Here is a 17009-nt window from a genome sequence, read left to right as displayed (position 1 = left end):
TTACACCTAAACTGAAGATTGTGGCTTGCTTTTGTCAAGGCCAAAGGGAGAGGAAGGAACCACACAATAAAGAGAGTCCTGTTCAGTCACATAAGCACAGTATGTGTATTTTTTTGAGGGCCACACAATCACATACTCTATCACTTTGTGAATTATTGAAGACATTATCAAGTTACAGAGATTCAGCTAGGTCTGACCCAGCTACAGAAATGGCAGTCATAGCCATATCCTTTAAGTACTGAAATGTGGTGATAAGGTCTCCCCTAAGCCTTCTTTTCTCCAGGCTGGACAAACCCACTTATCTCAGCCTTGCCTCATACAGCAGGCTTCCCAGTCCTCTGATCACCTTTGTGGCACTTCCCTGGACCCTTTCCAGCCTCTTTGGATCTTTTTTGTATAGCAGAGATCAGAACTGGACACAGAATTCCAGGTGTGGCTGACAAGTGCTGACTAGAGTGGGATGATGACTTCTTTATCTTTGGCTGGTGATGCCCTTATTGATGCAACCCAGCATCATCTTGGCTTTCTTTACCACTGCAGCACACTGTGGCAGTGGCAATTTAAGAATTTATGTTCTCAACCTTTTTTCTAGGCATCATCTTTACAAGGTACATTTTTATCTGCTGAATTCATTGTATTTGCTCTCCCTGACAGTGTTCAAGGCCAGGTTGGATGGGGCCTTGAGCACCCTGATCTAGTGGGAGGTGTCCCTGCCCATGCAGGGGGGTTGGAACTGGGTGATCTTTAAGGTCCCTTCCAATCCAAACCATTCTATGATTCTATGAATGTGTGGTACCTCATTGCAGATCTACCCTTATCAGCATCTGCCCAACACCACTTGAATTTGTATCTGAATGGAATAAACACCCATTCTCTTGCTGAAAGGATATGAACTACACCAGACTGATGTAATGACTCCAGCAAACTCATAATCCATTATACTAAGATTTTTTTTTTAATGCCAGTAATCATAGCTTAAACCAGAGAAAGAGCTGCACACCAAGTCTGTTACCATATATCAAAACCAAGACTAAGCTTCTGGATGCTTGTAATAGCTCATCTGGTTACAGTGCCTTGCTATGCTGTATCCATGACTTGGTCATGCATCTGGTCCATCAGCTCAGTTGAATGATCACACAATGGAAAAAAAGGAGTCTTTCATTTCAGCATCAACATGTATGTTCAGACAAACTCTGTGCTTAAGAACCTTAAAGAGATGATACAATTGTTTTAATGTAATCAATATCTCTTGAAGAAAAGATTCTGTGTCACAACCTTAGTTTCAAACCTCCTGGGTTTGCTTGTTCTTCCTTTAATTTCTGAATGTTTATATCTACTTGGCATAGTCACTAAAATAAATGGCCCATTTCCAGTGGAAGTTACTAAATCAGTGCATTTAAAATCATTGATGTCTTTAAAATGTGAAAGTTATTTTTCCCACAAAAACTGTGATTCAGCCCCATTGCACAAATTATTTTGCTTTATTGCTAAGTTTTATGCTTTAATATATGTATCTAATGGCACCAAATCCCAGTTACAGCAGAAAATATCAGTTTCTAATTGGATAAATTTTGTCCTTCCAAATTTTTGGCCATAGTAACTTATTAGCTAAATTCCTCAACAGCTACACTAAATTTACCAGCTTGCATGTATGTTCAATATTTTATATCACAGGGGAAAATAACATTTACATGTAATCTGGCCAGACCAACACTTCTGCTTGAATCTACTTTATAGCCTCATGAAAAGCATTAGCTATGCGGTCTTTTGGGGCCTTCTTTTTAACCCAGTATGGAAAAAAAAATTAAAATTTCAGAATAAATCATGTTGTCCTTTGAGAATCCTTAATGTGATTTGGAAGTTCATGTGAAAGAAGCAGGAAAGAAATAAAAGCTATCACTTTATTTTGAAGCAGCTGCAGTTTCGCAATCGATACCATTCACAGCACTCATCTGCCCCTACAGTAAGAACTGTTGGTGGGCCTGGAATTTCTTTTGCAGTGCCTGTTATTTACTTTTGTAAATTAATAAATCAAATCACATGGTTAGAGCCGAAACTATTTTCCAGCCTTACGTCAGCCACTTGGTACAATTCTGTTTCCTCCTTTTATTTGAAGGAATTTATCCTCTTTTTGCCCTCGTGATGGTATACAGCCCAGTTTAATTTTGGAGTGAAGAGAAACACCCAAAGGGGTTTCCACTGAGACTACTGGCCCTCATGTGCAGCTTAATTTGGCCTGTGGCTGTTTAGCAACAACAGAATTGGCTACTAGTGAAGCAGCAGTTATTTAACAGGAAAGTAGGGATTAAGAGACTACAGCTCAACCCAATGAACTTTTGCAATACAAAGATCCCACTTCATTGCTAAAAATAGCAGGAAGAAAGAAGAAGAGAAATTCAGAACATGGGGAAAAAAACTTATTAGCACTGCGGTTGCTAAGAGAAAACAACATTTCTGTGAGATAATATTTTCCCCAATGGCAAAGCAGGAGGTGAAGAAAATAAAAGATAGGGGAAAACACCTCCTTTTTTATTGCAGTAGCCACATTATGCATCAGCCATAAGCAGGGAGAAGACTGAGTCCACTGATCTGAATGCCCCTCAGGCTCTTTATCTTGACCCTTGGGCATTCTTTGGTCAACATAAAATAATGCTGGGAGGTTAGTGCCAAATATTGACTGCTCTGACTAATTATAGTGGCATGAACCATGATGTAAACATGATGGAGGCAAGTGAGATGGTGCCAGGCAACACAGCCTCTTTCCCCTTATGTGGCCTGCAGCTTCCTTCTGGTCATCTCCTCCTCCCTGTAAATACACAGCTCCATGGAGGTAAAGGAAGGGCTGCTCTACACAGATCTGCTAATCACATCTCTCACATCTCTGATCTTCAACCCTCTGGCCATTTTTATTCAGAATTAAAGAAGGAAAAAAACAAAACAAAACCCAAACCACAAAAACAAAACCAGAGAAAAACCTAGAATAACAGAGCATGTTGTTTTGGCTTATAGATCAGTTCAGAAATACTAGCATGAAATCACTGAAACCATTCTCCACCTTGATACAAATAAATAACTGCATTTATTATCTCCAGAAGCAAAAGATGCTGCATTTAATTTGTCACAACCTCCAGCTTGTAGTGTCTTCCTGTTAGAAGCTGTGAATCAAAAGCAGCATGAAAGCAATGCCAGGTTTTAGAGCAACATCTCTGAACATGGTTTCACATTTTGGTTCTGTGCAAAGCCTAGTACTTTGGCAGACAGTCAATGGCTTCAGCTGACACTTCTCAATGCAAAAGGTGCAAGTTAATGAGAGACTGTGGATAAAAAGAAAACCACTTTGTACCAAGCCTCATTCATGGGGCTGGGAGAGGATTTCTATTTATTCCAGCCCTGCAGACCCTGTGTTGTTCAAGTGTGGATGTGTGGGAGGGGAGGCCTCTGATCCTCTCTCACTTTCATACACATAGCATCTCACAAATTACAATCACAGTGGGGCCTTGCTTTGCACTACTTTTGTAACTTTTTATAGCTTCAAAAGAACCAGCTGGCACCGGATAGCCCTGAAAACCTTTTGGCACTAAAGAAAATGGGCTAGTCTGGCATGAAATGCTGCCTTCCCAAACCTGTACACTACCACTGTGCAAGGGTGTGGAGAAGAAACACAATGGAAATCATGTTCACTCCATACTTTGGGATCTGCATTCTCTCTGAATATTTTTCTCTTGTGTAGGAGAGCCCTTGTGTGGCAGTTCTGTACTAAGAAATCTGCTTTCCCTTTACAATTTAGCATGCCACATGTATAACTAAGGAGATCATCTTGGGGTATAGATCATGTATGTTCAAAGAATTTCATCATACTGAATCATAGCCACACATATAATTGTGGAGAAGAAGGAAAGAAAAAAAAAAACCTCAAGAATCCAACAGAAGAAGAAAACTGAATGGTCTGGTCCTCTGCTGCCTGTTACAAGGGTAGTGAGGTGGGAAGGGTAAAGACTGAGAGCCCAGAACAGGAGACTAAACACTACTCTGTTTTAAGAAACTAAAGCAAGCTAAGGACACCACCAGGCTCCACTCATGGCCCACTCTACTTCTTTATAATGCAGGTGACTGCCACCTTGGCAGTTATCTAAGAAATTTGTACAACCAAACTGAAAAAGGAATCAGCTCCTTGCCTGGCTGCACTTCACTGCCCTTGATATTAAACTAAATGGCTTTTTAACACTCTGGGTTGGCACCAATTGTGACAGAGTAGCCACTATAGCAGGCCCTTGTAGTAAAAGGGTGAGAGGGTTGCACTAAAAGTGCAGCCACAACCACTAGAAGACCCTTCAAAGATGCTGGAAAATCTCTCAGCAGAAAGCATGCAGAAGGAGAGAGTTAAAAGTAAACAGCAAGTAACTTTTGCCTCTCCTAACTTCCTAGACAGCACTCAACACAAATGAAATGGAAGCATGCACATCGTTGTCAAATAGTGATATATCAGAGCTATCAGGTGAAAGCCATTTTCTTGAAAAATGTACATTTCTGGCATATTATTTCCAATCTGTTTGACTGCCCAGCCCTTGAAACCTATTAAATCTAAGATCAGTAAATCTGTTCAAAGGAATGAAACTATTAGGTGAAGCAATGGCTTTTGCAATCAGTGCTGGACAGGAGAGCTTAAGAAATGAGCTCGTAGAAGGAAGAATGATCTCAACAATTATCATGCCATAAATCTAACTTCTACATAATGTAAAATAACTGAAAATAAGAATAAAACACAACAACACAGAGAAACAGAATACTTGCAATGTAAAGGAAATGCATGTGACAAAGGACATGAATTTGCAAGTAAATATTTCCATAAAATTCTGAGTACATTTTAGACTCTAATGGACACTGTGTCCCAAGAGGTTTTGTGATAAAGGGCTTTGGTCTGGACAGAATATTAACATGTAGAAGTTTTAAAAGGTAGGTTCTAAGCTAACTGGTTGTCTCCTGTGTTGAGAAGTCCAGTAGACTGTAGCAGACAGTAATAAAGAATTATGCAACAGTTGCTTTAGTGATGTGAAAGACAAGAAATATCATAAGGAGATTCCTGACGCCAACTTGCAGTGGATTGCAAACCTCAAAAAAAGAACAAAGGAACTGTGGAAAATGCTGCATCTAAAGAGATAATTTGAATGGAATGAACAACACCAATCAATGAACCCTAGAAAAAACAAGCTAGCATAGCTGGTGAAACAACACTCAATGGGAGGAAGACACAAAACTTGAACATAGAGATGAGTTTGCAAGGCAACATAGTTGTAAGAAATGCAATTTAAAAAATTAGATCATATCCATTATGTCACAGAGAGAGAAGTTGCTCTCTGCTGTCGTTCTGAATTGCATCTGTCTCTGGTGTCATTCATCTCAAACACTGCATTCAATGCTACTCTAACAAGAAGTGGAAGAAATCTGGAGAATAAGAGTAGGAAGAAGCAAAGAGAAAAAGAGATGAAGCTTTGGAAAGATGAACCATATGGTTTGACTACAGATGTAGAGGGATTAGGAAAAAAAATATCATGGGGATATCTGCTGAGAGTGCTTTCTATTAAGGCTTTCATGATGAGGACAAAGTAAACCACTGCAAATGTGCAGTGGGTAACACACACAAATACCCCCATATACTCTGGTGGGGAATATCCAGCTCTGCAGACGTGCTTGATAAGCAAGATCAGGACAGCAGTGTCACTTTCTCTGGGTGAGTTTTGACTTCTAGTCATTTTGGGAGGCAGTGAAACCACAGGATACTTACTTTCCCCTGGGACATCTTGCTGATTATCCTCTGGCTGCTGGGAAACTCCCATTTTTGATAAGATGAGTGTGGCACCATCTCGAACCTTTGAAAATACAAACACAGATGTTACCTGAAAGAAGAGCATGTTACTGAACCTCTTCCTTAACACCTGAACTGGGATTTCTGTAATCTCTGGCAGAGAACTGACCTACAATAAATGCTGCCCTTCAAAGGCTTCTTGAGCAACTGGCTCTGCATTTCAGAACAAACTCCCTCCCACTTCTTTAATAAGAGATCCCATCAGCACCTCCTATGAGATTAGTCAAAATGCTAGAAGCACCTCCAAGAATTGAGGTGTTCCTTAATTTGGTGTGGGCAATTTTTTGTGTACAAAATTGGGGTTTATCATGAAGAATAGGACCTTTCTCTTTTCTAGGGGGAAACTGACTAACTTGTATATTTCCTAATCGGAATATCTGGTGCTAGAAAGCAATAAATAGCACAAAAATGTTGGATAAGTGGATTGCAAATGCTTGTTAGGAGTGTACAGTACAAAACCTAAAACAGACAGTAAGAAAAGGTCAACATCTGCTCTCCTGACTGGGTTGTTGAACAAACCAGATCAACCCAAAATCTATTTAGCACCAAAACAAGGATCTCAGGAGCAGGAAGTGGAGAAAAGAAGAGATGAATAAAAGGAGATTTTGAATGTTCAAAGGGGAATCACTGGAAAGATTAAGAATTATTAGGCAATATGTTTTGACAATATGTCTAGAGCTAGCCTTTCACGCTTCCAAGTTTTTACTGCCTAGACCCAGAGCTAGATGTTTTTTTATTCTTTATGTAGCACATAAATTTCTCTATAAGAAAAAGAATTTATTACTAGAGAACAGTTAACAGATGCTAACAACTGCTCTGAAACACCTCCTTACGTTATAATGCATTAGTGTGTTGATACGTTTCCATCTGCCATCTCTTTGGGATGTTAAATCCAAGTCTGAGAGGATCTGTGCAGTAGAACCTGGACGCCACTCTAAGGGGTAATTAAAATGAGAAACAACAGTTTTTAACCATGTGTAAAAATAACTACTCCAAGAACGTTTGATGCATTATGGGACATGAAAAAAAATTAATTTGGCACATGCTATGATGTGTGTTTTTTATTGTTTGATAGTTTGGCCTATATTACAGAAGTTTGTATGAACATTTCTAACCATACACATGCCTCTTGCTACTTTTCCATAGCAAGTTAAATTCCCTTGAATAGAATAATAAAACATACAGGATAAAAACTGCTATCAGTCCAAAATAGAGTAGAACTTTATATGGACTAGAAAAGGAATTTCTAAGGAATTTTCAAGGATGTTCTGAAGGCCAAGAGTTGCATCCTCTACTTTCAGATTAAGGTAGTCATAAAGGTATTGTAAAAGTTTTAATTAGGGTTTTTATCATGAGATTGTTAGGCCTTTCAAGTTACATAATTTTTTTTTCCTCAAGAAGAGAGCAGCAATATTGACAGCCTTCAGGGAGGAGGATGATTTTTAGAGGCTGGATGGCTCATCATCTCCTGAAAGTAGAGCTCCTGTAAGTTATAATTCTTTTGCATAACCATCATAAAGTCAAGTCAAAATCAGTACCAGTTTCTGAAATTTCATCATTACTTCTCCATCAGTTAATTGTCCATGCTGTCATTATTATATTAATTAGTGCCTGAAATACTGACTCTGTCAGACATGAACACATTTATGCTAACAGTCATTAACAGGCTCTTCACACACTAATGACAGTACACCAAAATTTTTAAGAGTTGGGAAAAAGAATTCTGTAAAAAAGCATTAATATTCAATGCATACTAAGATTGCTGCAAAATGATGTATTTTTGCACCAAGCAAAAATTTGATTTTTTTGAAACCCTTTTAAAAAACCAATGTACTATAGACTGTTTTTGGAACAATATAGTATCACAAATAGCTACTTACCAAGAACTACACTTTCAGCTTTTGGCCACTGAGAACATGGCAGATTTCGATAGACTTGGTCTATTATCTTCTCCTTTACTTGTGATATAGTATCACAGTTCAGCACTTTCACAGGTATGGAATCAGTTCCTCCATCTTGTACATATACATTTACTGTCTGTGAAAAAAAATAATGTACATGGTTATTAACACAAGTCAGTGCTGAATTACCTGTGAATCTGCTTTTCTGGGTTATTTAAATGCAAACTATCTAAAATTTACCATGCAATCATTATTGAACAGCAGCACATAGTTGCAATGGGAGTATGGATTATTTGAGGGATCTTCTGCTGTTATTCAGTTAACCAATTATCATAAAATTCCAGCTTATTCCCCCCACTATGACAAAATGGAAAAGAGGCAGAATAGATTTGTTCATGTTTGATGTGCTACTGTTCTTGACTCTTGGGAAATAATAATCAGGACACACAAACAAAGCAGCTGGACCACTGACTAGTTTCTGCTTCTCTTGTAGCCTGATAACCTGGAACATAGAAATACACAACTAATGCAATGCCCAAAGTTAACGAGTTCCCAGTAATCACTTCAGCTGCACTTTGCTGAACTCCTAGAATATTTTGTGCTTTTGCCTTCCTTTACACTCTTTTCATGGTTGTGGTTTTACCTCTCAAGCTGAGCAGAGTAGGTCTGTACATATGGTGATTTCACACAGCTCAACTGATGAGCAGTGACTTGTTCAGCTCCTGTAACTCTGCCTCCTCTGATCAGCTGTTCATTATATGTATATAAATATACACATACATGTGCACACACAAATGTATATGTATTAGTATATGCCATTTAGATCATCTTCAGTGTTTAAGGACTTCATTTACTGCTTACTGTTGTCACAATAACTCTAATAGCTCCAGGAAATAAACTGTTTATGCTGGTTCTAAACTATTACTGTTTTCTGATAGTATTGATGTTTCTTTTTAATGTTAAAGAGGATTTTTTGAAAGCCTGTAATTTGTTAAATCTAGAGTGATTTTTTTGAAAGTAATTTTGCTATGTAAGTGTCAGTTTTAGTATAGATGAAAGCAAATGAGGAAAACAATGGCCAGGAAACCTCCCCAAAAGCAAAAAAAAAAAAAAAAACAAAAAAAACCACCCCACCAAAATAAAATAAATGTTATGAAAAGCCTCTTTCTTTCACTGGCTAAATGAGTAAAACAGCTCAAAGCCCTTGTGGATCTTTTGCCAGTCAGGTAGCTTTGGAGGCCAGGCACATCCAAAGAATTGCAGCTCTCAGATCCATATGGTCCTGCCAACCATAATGCCTGAATTTATAATCTCAAACCTCAGAAATAAACTTGCATGGCTGGTATTTTTAAACAGTGAAGAAAAGCTACGCCATACGGCAGTCAGATTAAACATGATTGCACTGTCCCTTGACAGAACTCTCGAACTAATAATGAGATTTCACCTTCCTTTTCCTATTAGCTTTATGGTAATTAGACAGGATTTTGCTGCTGGTTCAGTATGCAGCATGTCAGCGTAACCAGTGATGCAAAGCAGAATCATCTTTTAAATAAGTAAGAACAATTAAGAGAGCAGACAACTACTCCACACCACACCTTCCCACTGTGTCTCACTTTCAGGCAGAAGTGAACTAATTAATTCATGCTTTAACCTACCTTGGTGCACAAATGTTCTCTAATGGTTCAGTTACCACAACAATATCATCATCATACCACAGATCCCAATAATTTCTAGCAGTAGTGAACCTCTTCATAATCTTTCATCATGGGAATATATATACACACATGATGGGAAATTTGTAAATTTGGACCAAATACTGTACAATGTTATAATGCTTAATATTTAGCTAGTGTGCTTGTGCCCACATTTGACTGCATACACAAATCTGCTTTCAGACATTCATCTGCTTTTTTTACATTCATTTAGCTTATTGCAGGCACTGGCTTATTTTTTTGAAAAGAAACAGACTGAACAAAAAATTATTGCCATTAAGTCTTACATGATGTATAGTGCAAGTACATTTTGTTCCCTGCACACAAGAGAAAACATAACTAGCATTGCCAGTCACTGGTTTCTAATGGGTGGCACTTTCAGGTCAGATATAAAGAGAACAACTCCACTAATCCTTAAAATATCAATTGAACTTAAAACATTGCTTCTTGCCCAGCACACCCTTTTCCTCTAGGCAACCTAGGTCACAGTCTAGTGATTCTGTGAATGAAAGTCCTACAGCACTCTCCCTGCGTCTGCATCCCTTCAGAATACATAAAAGAAAGGGTTTTTTTTAATGTTTTGTTTTGTTGGTTGTTTTTTTAACCAGGACACAATAAAACTTTTTACTGAGTTTCTCTTTCTGCAGATACATCACTGCTTCTTTCTCAGTTGGAGGCAACCACAAATAGATCCTAACATGTCAGCAAGAGAGAAATCAGAGAGTGAAAACATAACCCTGTGTTGATCTCTGAATGACAGTCTGTACATCTTTGATATTCATTACTTGATATCCTCAAGAAAACCTAAAAGGCTGCCAGAAAGAGTAAAAACTAGAATTTATCCTCCCTAAACAGCTAAAGAGTGGGCTGGTTCATTTTTTTAAAAAGACAGTGAATCTGTGTGCTGACATCTGGTTGAAAAAAACTGTGGCACTGAACAAAATTAGGTCAAAGCAGAATACTTAAGAGAAGAGAACTGGACCATGATGCTGGTGATGAGATCCAGGGGATGGTGGAGCTCAGATGGGGAATACCTGGAGCAGAGATGTTCACTTCATCCCACTTGAAGCACCTCACATGGGTCTCCCTCCAGAACTGCCTATAGAGGCAGCTTCACCTCATCACTAGGGAATTATTCCTTAGGGTAGAAATTAACCCCTTTCAATGCCAGTTGAGCTGCCCATGTTCAGGAGAGTTTGACTCACATAGGAACAAGTGCAGAAATTGGTTTTTAAAGTGTTTTGGAGACTGCAGAGCCATTTTACAGGCCTGCAAAGGAGCTCATCCTGGTATAATAATTAAATTATCTCTAAAATGACATTTGACATGCAGATGAACACAAAGCACAAGGGAGAAAGGTGACTTGAAGTTTAAGAATAACATTAGTGCAAGAATTCTGCAAAAAACAACTGTAAGTTAATTTAGAAGGGAAAACAGAACTCGCCAAATACCCAGAGCACTGTTCAGACAGAATTTGAAAATTATGAAAGGGATTTAAAGAAATGGATTCCACAGTGGAAGGACTTGGACTTAACACTTAGGAGATAATTTATAATTCTATTTTCGTGCTTGGAGGCTTCTTTTAGTCAAACTATCAATGGTCCTGCCCATGACCAGAATTTCTGTTCAGATCATAGTAATCCAGAAAAACATGTACAGACTTAAGACTACAGGACTTAATTTTAAAAGAAAAAAATTATTTTATAAGATATTAATAATGCTCCACTTACCAACTGTGTATACTCTACATCATCTCCCAGTAAGCCCGTGTCATTCAATGTATACTTGGCTTTCTTTAGTACAGCATCCACTGGGCCTTTTTCTACCTGGTGTTTGATAGCCTTGAACAGTTTATAAAGAGGCTCCCCAGCATTGTCCTGTTTAAAAGAAAGGAAATGTAATACAGCAAAAGTTATCCTCAGTGCAGCATGTTTAAGTATTGATTAAAAAAACCCCACAAGCAACAGACTTCAACTCTTACCTTGAGGTATTGATATAAACAAATAGACATCCAGTTAGACAACATTCTCTCAACAACTGTTTCAGATCTGAAAAAAACCCACAAACCAGAGTATGATAAGGGTACTTAATGACAGTTCTAAAGAAAAACATTGCTTGCTTGAAATAAAATGTTCTTACATGCTTAACTGCATGCACTCTCCTAATGCAATGATTTCCCTATAGAGTCTTGAGAGCATGTACTTGCTTTAGGATAAGTGCTTTGTATTGCTCATCATTCCTGGGTACCTCCAGTTCATTACTGAAAAGCACACAGCCTTTCTGCAATATCTTAAATTGGGTCTGTGCTGTAAGAGCTAAAAAATTAACCAAGCTGTGCAGTTACTGAGAAATAAACTACAGATTATAAAGCTACAACACAGAGCAAGGTCTTCTGTAATTATTTGGGATAACAAACAGGGTTAAAAACACTGGTGCAAGCCCTCACTGAATGCACAACACAAACTGATTATCTGTGCTTATTGCAGTGATGATGAGTGGTATAAATCCTAGATCATTTGGAATAAAATTAGATTAAAAATTAATGAAATATTTGGTATTGTTATTTGAAGGTTGACATTTCAGTAATCTTGATGCAGATTCTACACTACAGAATTTGAATAAGGAAATGTGTTCCAGTCAGTCCAGCCTGTGCCTTCCACAGCTGTTCCTGGTGAGCTTGACTTCTTAATATGCTTGGGCCAGGCTATTTCTGACTTTCAGTGATAGTTGGCATTTTAAATACAGTCACGTTGCAGAAGAAACAGATCTACAGAAAACAGAGAACTACACAAAGCATGACAATAATTCAAACCTTCTTAACATCAGCTTTGGGTTTTTGGCCACAACATACTGCTCCATCAGTTCTAAGAATAGTGTCCTCATGATGTCTGTATAATATTCTAGTTTTCCATGTAAAGCAACTGTCAGTAAAGATGCAAAATACACTTTAGCTCGAGCAGAGAACTCCCTTTGGTTTTCCAGCGTGTGAATAAACTGAAACAGAAAACAAATGTAAAATGAAGTCAGATGACAGGTTTCTGAAGAACCTTAACACTTGTCTGCACTAAGAAGACAAGCAATATTATTTTAATATTAATGTAAACATAGAATGGGAAAGTTTTCAGAAGTTTGAAAAAACTACTTATAAGAAAATATTGAATAGTACTTGTTTTTAGCTACACACACAGTGTACTGGACTAACCCAAGAAATGCCTATATACTTTAACTGAAGCCTTGTATATAAAGGATGCTTTAATTAAATTTAAAAAGTGTCCTGTGGCAATTTTTAAAAAGAGAAAAAACCCTTCCCTCTCCCTCGAATTCCCAGTCCTTTCACAGCAAATTACAGAGACACTAATCTAAGTACACCTGGGAATGCATGCTCATCTACCATAAACCATAATGCTGCTGTTAACTAGCTCAGCACTGGAGCCTCATTTAAAAAAAAAAAAGAAAAAGAATAAAAAGATAGAAGCCTAAATCTATATTTAGGTGTCTGACAATCAGCCTCCCTGTTTTTTGAGAGTGAGCAATTAGAAGTCTCTTCAGAGCTGCTGTGAGCACTCATCAGTCTTGATGAATAGGCCACTTGAGGAGCCTCTGCCCCTCTGAGACAGAGATCCAGCAGATGGCTGCCTGCAGGTGACTCCTGTGATGAACCAGGATGGAATCAGATTTCTCCAGTCACATTTCTTGAAAGGTGAAAACAAACTTGCAACAAGAATTTTTATGACAGTTTGGGTAATATTTGTTTTCATACTACATGAAACATGATCTTGCCTTTCTGTCCCATCAGAAAGTTCTGGCTGTGATGGTACCCGCAGGGGTTATCGTGGAACCACAACCATAAGAAAATAACTTATTTTTAATAATTTTGGTTCAGCTGCAGGTATGCCTAGCTAAGAGACAAAGTGAATATACTTCAATACTCACATTAATGAGAAAAGATTTGCTATTGAGAAGGTTGGAGAACTGGTTCAAAGCCTGCTCCACAGTTTGACGCCTGGCCTCGGGAATATCCAGCTTCCCTGTAATCATCACATCTTTCTCTCCATCTTTGGAGGGCAAGAAGAAGACTCTGTCTGTGTAGGTTTTGTAGTCCAATACTGGAATTCCAGCTTCATTGATGTCATTTGTCTGATCCTCCATCTCTATCATTAGATCTGGAATATGCAATACAGTTTAAAGGTTCATTTAAAAAAACCCTGCAGCTTTTTTAGGCAACATCTTTTCTTTGGCCACCTCTTTGGGTGCCTTGTAGTGGAGAAAAAGGAACTGGGAGGGAAAAAAACATCTGAGGGAGAAAGCATCTCATGCTTTCCAGCTTTATGGTATTTGTATACTTGCTCCCTGATGTCCCTTTTCCTTACTTAGCTTTGCTCCCATGTATTTTAGACTGTCTGCACTTTGTGCTGCTGATATTATAATTTCACAGTATGGATGCAGAATGTGTTTTGACTTCAGTGTTTCATTTTAATTGTCAGCCAAGGTGAATGCAGCTTAGGAACTGGAATACTCCCTGGATGTGCATTCTACTTCTATTTGCAATCTTTAGTGGAGCAGAGAGGAAACTTTCAACCCAAAAAGCAGCAGGAGTCTGTAGCCCACTACCAGGCCTGTCATCAAGACAAAGGCACCTTCTCCTTTTTTGAGAAAGGGGTATGAAGTTCCATGGGAGAAGTGGCAAAAGGGTGGCTGTTAACCCTGATCGATCCTCTCACAATTCAAAATGCAGTTTGAATTGAAGCCCATTGGGAACAGTTCTGGATTTGCTTTGGTTTGTGTCCAGAACCTGTAAGGAGTTCTTTTTCCAGGGAAAGCAAGCTGGTACAAGAAAAGAACATCCTGTCCCAGAAATGCCAGAAAAAGAAAACCGGGAATGGCTTCCAGCATGGCCACAATCTGTGAGAATACACTGGGCTTCTTAAATTAATTTAAAATTATAACCTGAAATGGCTGTTTGTTTTTTTTTTTTTCAATCCTGCATTGCAGCCACTGTCAATACGAGATAATCTATTTCTGTTTAGAAACAAAACATGTGGGTTTTTTTTCTTAATAGATGTTATTTCAAGGTGACCCAACAGCAAGTATAATTCAGATAATGAGGTGACATTTCCTGGTAATAATTTAGGCCAATATTTGCAATGTTTGCACTCAGATGCCTAATTCAAGTGTTTCAACGAGTAGCTCTAGCATGTACAAATGCTGAGCCTTTGCACCTCCCGCTGCCTTCCCTGGGATGAAGCCTCTACATTTACAGAGAACAATTATCTAGCTCCTCAAATCAAGCTTAGGGTTTTCCCACGATAAACAGGGCAAAATGCTATTTCTTTCCTGCGAGCTTGCCAAATTATCCCTTAGTATGCTGATTGCTGCAAATAAATTTTGCAGCAATGAAAACAGTTTTTAATGTGCATAGTTGGCACATACAGCCACTGTACTAAATACTAAGTGCACACTTAGTTACTATAAAACATTCTATTTCTATTCTGTGTCTATGCTATTATAGTATCAATGGCCAGTCACATTAAGTAACCCCAACCTCAACTGGGGTTTTTTTGCCAGTTGCCAACTCTGTGCTTCCTTTTGACTGTATCTATCCACTTCCTTTCATAACATCAGCTCCCTATTTTATTTTATTTATGGCTTTAAAAATATCTGCTGTGTGTCAATTTCAGTAATCAAGCCTACTCAGATCTCCTGATTATTTGTTCCCAGAAGACAGTTTTAACAAGCTAGCTCCAATGCTTCAGCCCAACTTCTGATTACTCAAGAGGACCCAGAGGAGTGCAAATATCTGTCATACCTGTGAATTCCTTCTTGCACCGGTCTCTCACACTCTCCTCCAGGCCTTCAAGCTGTGATTTAATTTTTTCATACTCTCGTTCTGCTTGTTGGCTCTTGCGTCTTTATGAAATAGAGGTAAGGTTTAAAAAAGTTACAAACTGCATAAGTAAATAATTTGCAACAGCTCTGAGTAGGAAGCCAAAGGACTGGAGGACATTTTCCTGGTTTTGATTTATTTTTGAACACTGGCAGCAGAAAGAGAGTGGAGGAGAACAGCAACAGTGGCCCAGGTCTTCATTCTGTGTAAATCAACCTGGCACCATCATGGGCCTACTGCTTCAAAGCACATTTGGGCCAGTGATTTAAAGTCCAATAAGCAGTTGCTACAAATGCTTTCAATTACATGTAAGTAGAGAAACTTGATTTGTATGTACTGAACAAAGATTGCTTGCAACATGTCCTGCACTGGCTCTGAGCAACCCCAAGAGCATGTCTGGGACCAAACTGAGAAGGTTGCAGGAAGACCACAAGAACATCAGTACTGTACAGCACATTCTTCAGCATTGCTTCGGCTATATAGACACACACCACAAGACTGAAATCCACCCCCTCCTGAGGGACAGTTACAGACCCTCATTACTAACCTTAAAATCGGGCTAAGTAGGTCCTAAGTGCAATACAGACATTGTTCTGTCCCTTTTTGAAGCATGAATTTCACAATTAACCATGATATTTTTGTGTAGGGAACACTTATCTCAGCTGGAAAGGCCAAAATGACCCCTTAGCCAAATCCATCAAGCTCAGACCTAGAGTGGTGACTGAGGCAGCATAAATGCTGATGGATATGTATACAGAATAAGTTATCCCCTTTGCAAGAGGCACTTTAGCTGCCATTTCAAGAATGTATGTGTGCAGCTCAGTCTGCAATTGTGTGCTTGGCAAGCCTGGGACTGATTGTTGTGCCTATGTATAAAGGACAGACTGGGCTGACTGACACCAAGGAATTTGGTGTGCGTGAGAGGAATAAATTTGGGCTCATACATATTTCCAGCTTTAGCTGCCTTTCTTAACTCTGCAGGTCATAAAAAGATGAAGATAATTTCTGTAGACAGAGCTGAAAACAATCAGGTAGTACTCTGAAAGCTTTAGGACAGCAAAAGCCCCTAGTTAAAGGAACTTACCTGTAACAGATAATAGAAACAATGATGATTACGATCATAGGAATAAGTACAAGCGGCAAAATAAGGTTCAGTGGGATGTCACTCACACGTGTATCATATTCCACCCTTCCAAGGATCCATTCTCGGAGTCCAAATTTCACCTAATTAGATAATCAAAGACATCTGTCTCAAGAAGTGCAAATAAACAGTGGTTCACTTCTCAGTTACTCTCTGAATTCTTAGTAATTCTCAAAATAAGTGAATTTCTAGCTCAAACTGCCTAACAAAGGAAACACTTCTAAATACTTTATACGGAATTTAGGTCACTAGCACTTTATTATGAAAAGTAATTTTATTTTGCTTAGCAGAGCAGGAAAATCCCCATCCTGTCTAGCTACAATTTTACATTCCTGTGTAATGAAAGTAGAAGGCATTTTGTAGCTTGGGACTACTCTTCACATGTGACATCTTGTAGACAGCAGGCAGAAACTGGAGGAAAAAAGAATTCAAGGAGTTTCATCATGGCACTACAACAACCTTGGAGAACAAATTACTTCAGTTAAGAAGCTCTGTATCAATGTCACTT

General features: G+C 38.6%; 1 protein-coding gene across 6 annotated transcripts in view; it reads right to left on the bottom strand.

The window, feature by feature from the left end:
• Positions 1–17009, bottom strand: part of PLXNB2 (plexin B2) — a 245303-nt gene that overhangs the window by 10402 nt on the left and 217892 nt on the right. For all 6 annotated transcript variants that reach the window (XM_071733787.1, XM_071733784.1, XM_071733789.1 and 3 more), the window contains 9 exons: positions 16445–16584; positions 15283–15383; positions 13410–13639; positions 12289–12470; positions 11458–11524; positions 11207–11353; positions 7744–7900; positions 6697–6797; positions 5783–5867 (listed from right to left, as the gene is read on the bottom strand). In XM_071733787.1, the coding sequence (XP_071589888.1) occupies positions 5783–5867; positions 6697–6797; positions 7744–7900; positions 11207–11353; positions 11458–11524; positions 12289–12470; positions 13410–13639; positions 15283–15383; positions 16445–16584 (1210 nt within the window). The remainder of the gene's footprint in view (positions 1–5782; positions 5868–6696; positions 6798–7743; positions 7901–11206; positions 11354–11457; positions 11525–12288; positions 12471–13409; positions 13640–15282; positions 15384–16444; positions 16585–17009) is intronic.

This window comes from Heliangelus exortis, chromosome 1 (genome assembly GCF_036169615.1).
Source record: "Heliangelus exortis chromosome 1, bHelExo1.hap1, whole genome shotgun sequence".
Lineage (NCBI taxonomy): Eukaryota > Metazoa > Chordata > Aves > Apodiformes > Trochilidae > Heliangelus > Heliangelus exortis.
Note: the sequence above shows the minus strand (reverse complement) of the source record. Positions and strands in the feature narration are given on the sequence as shown.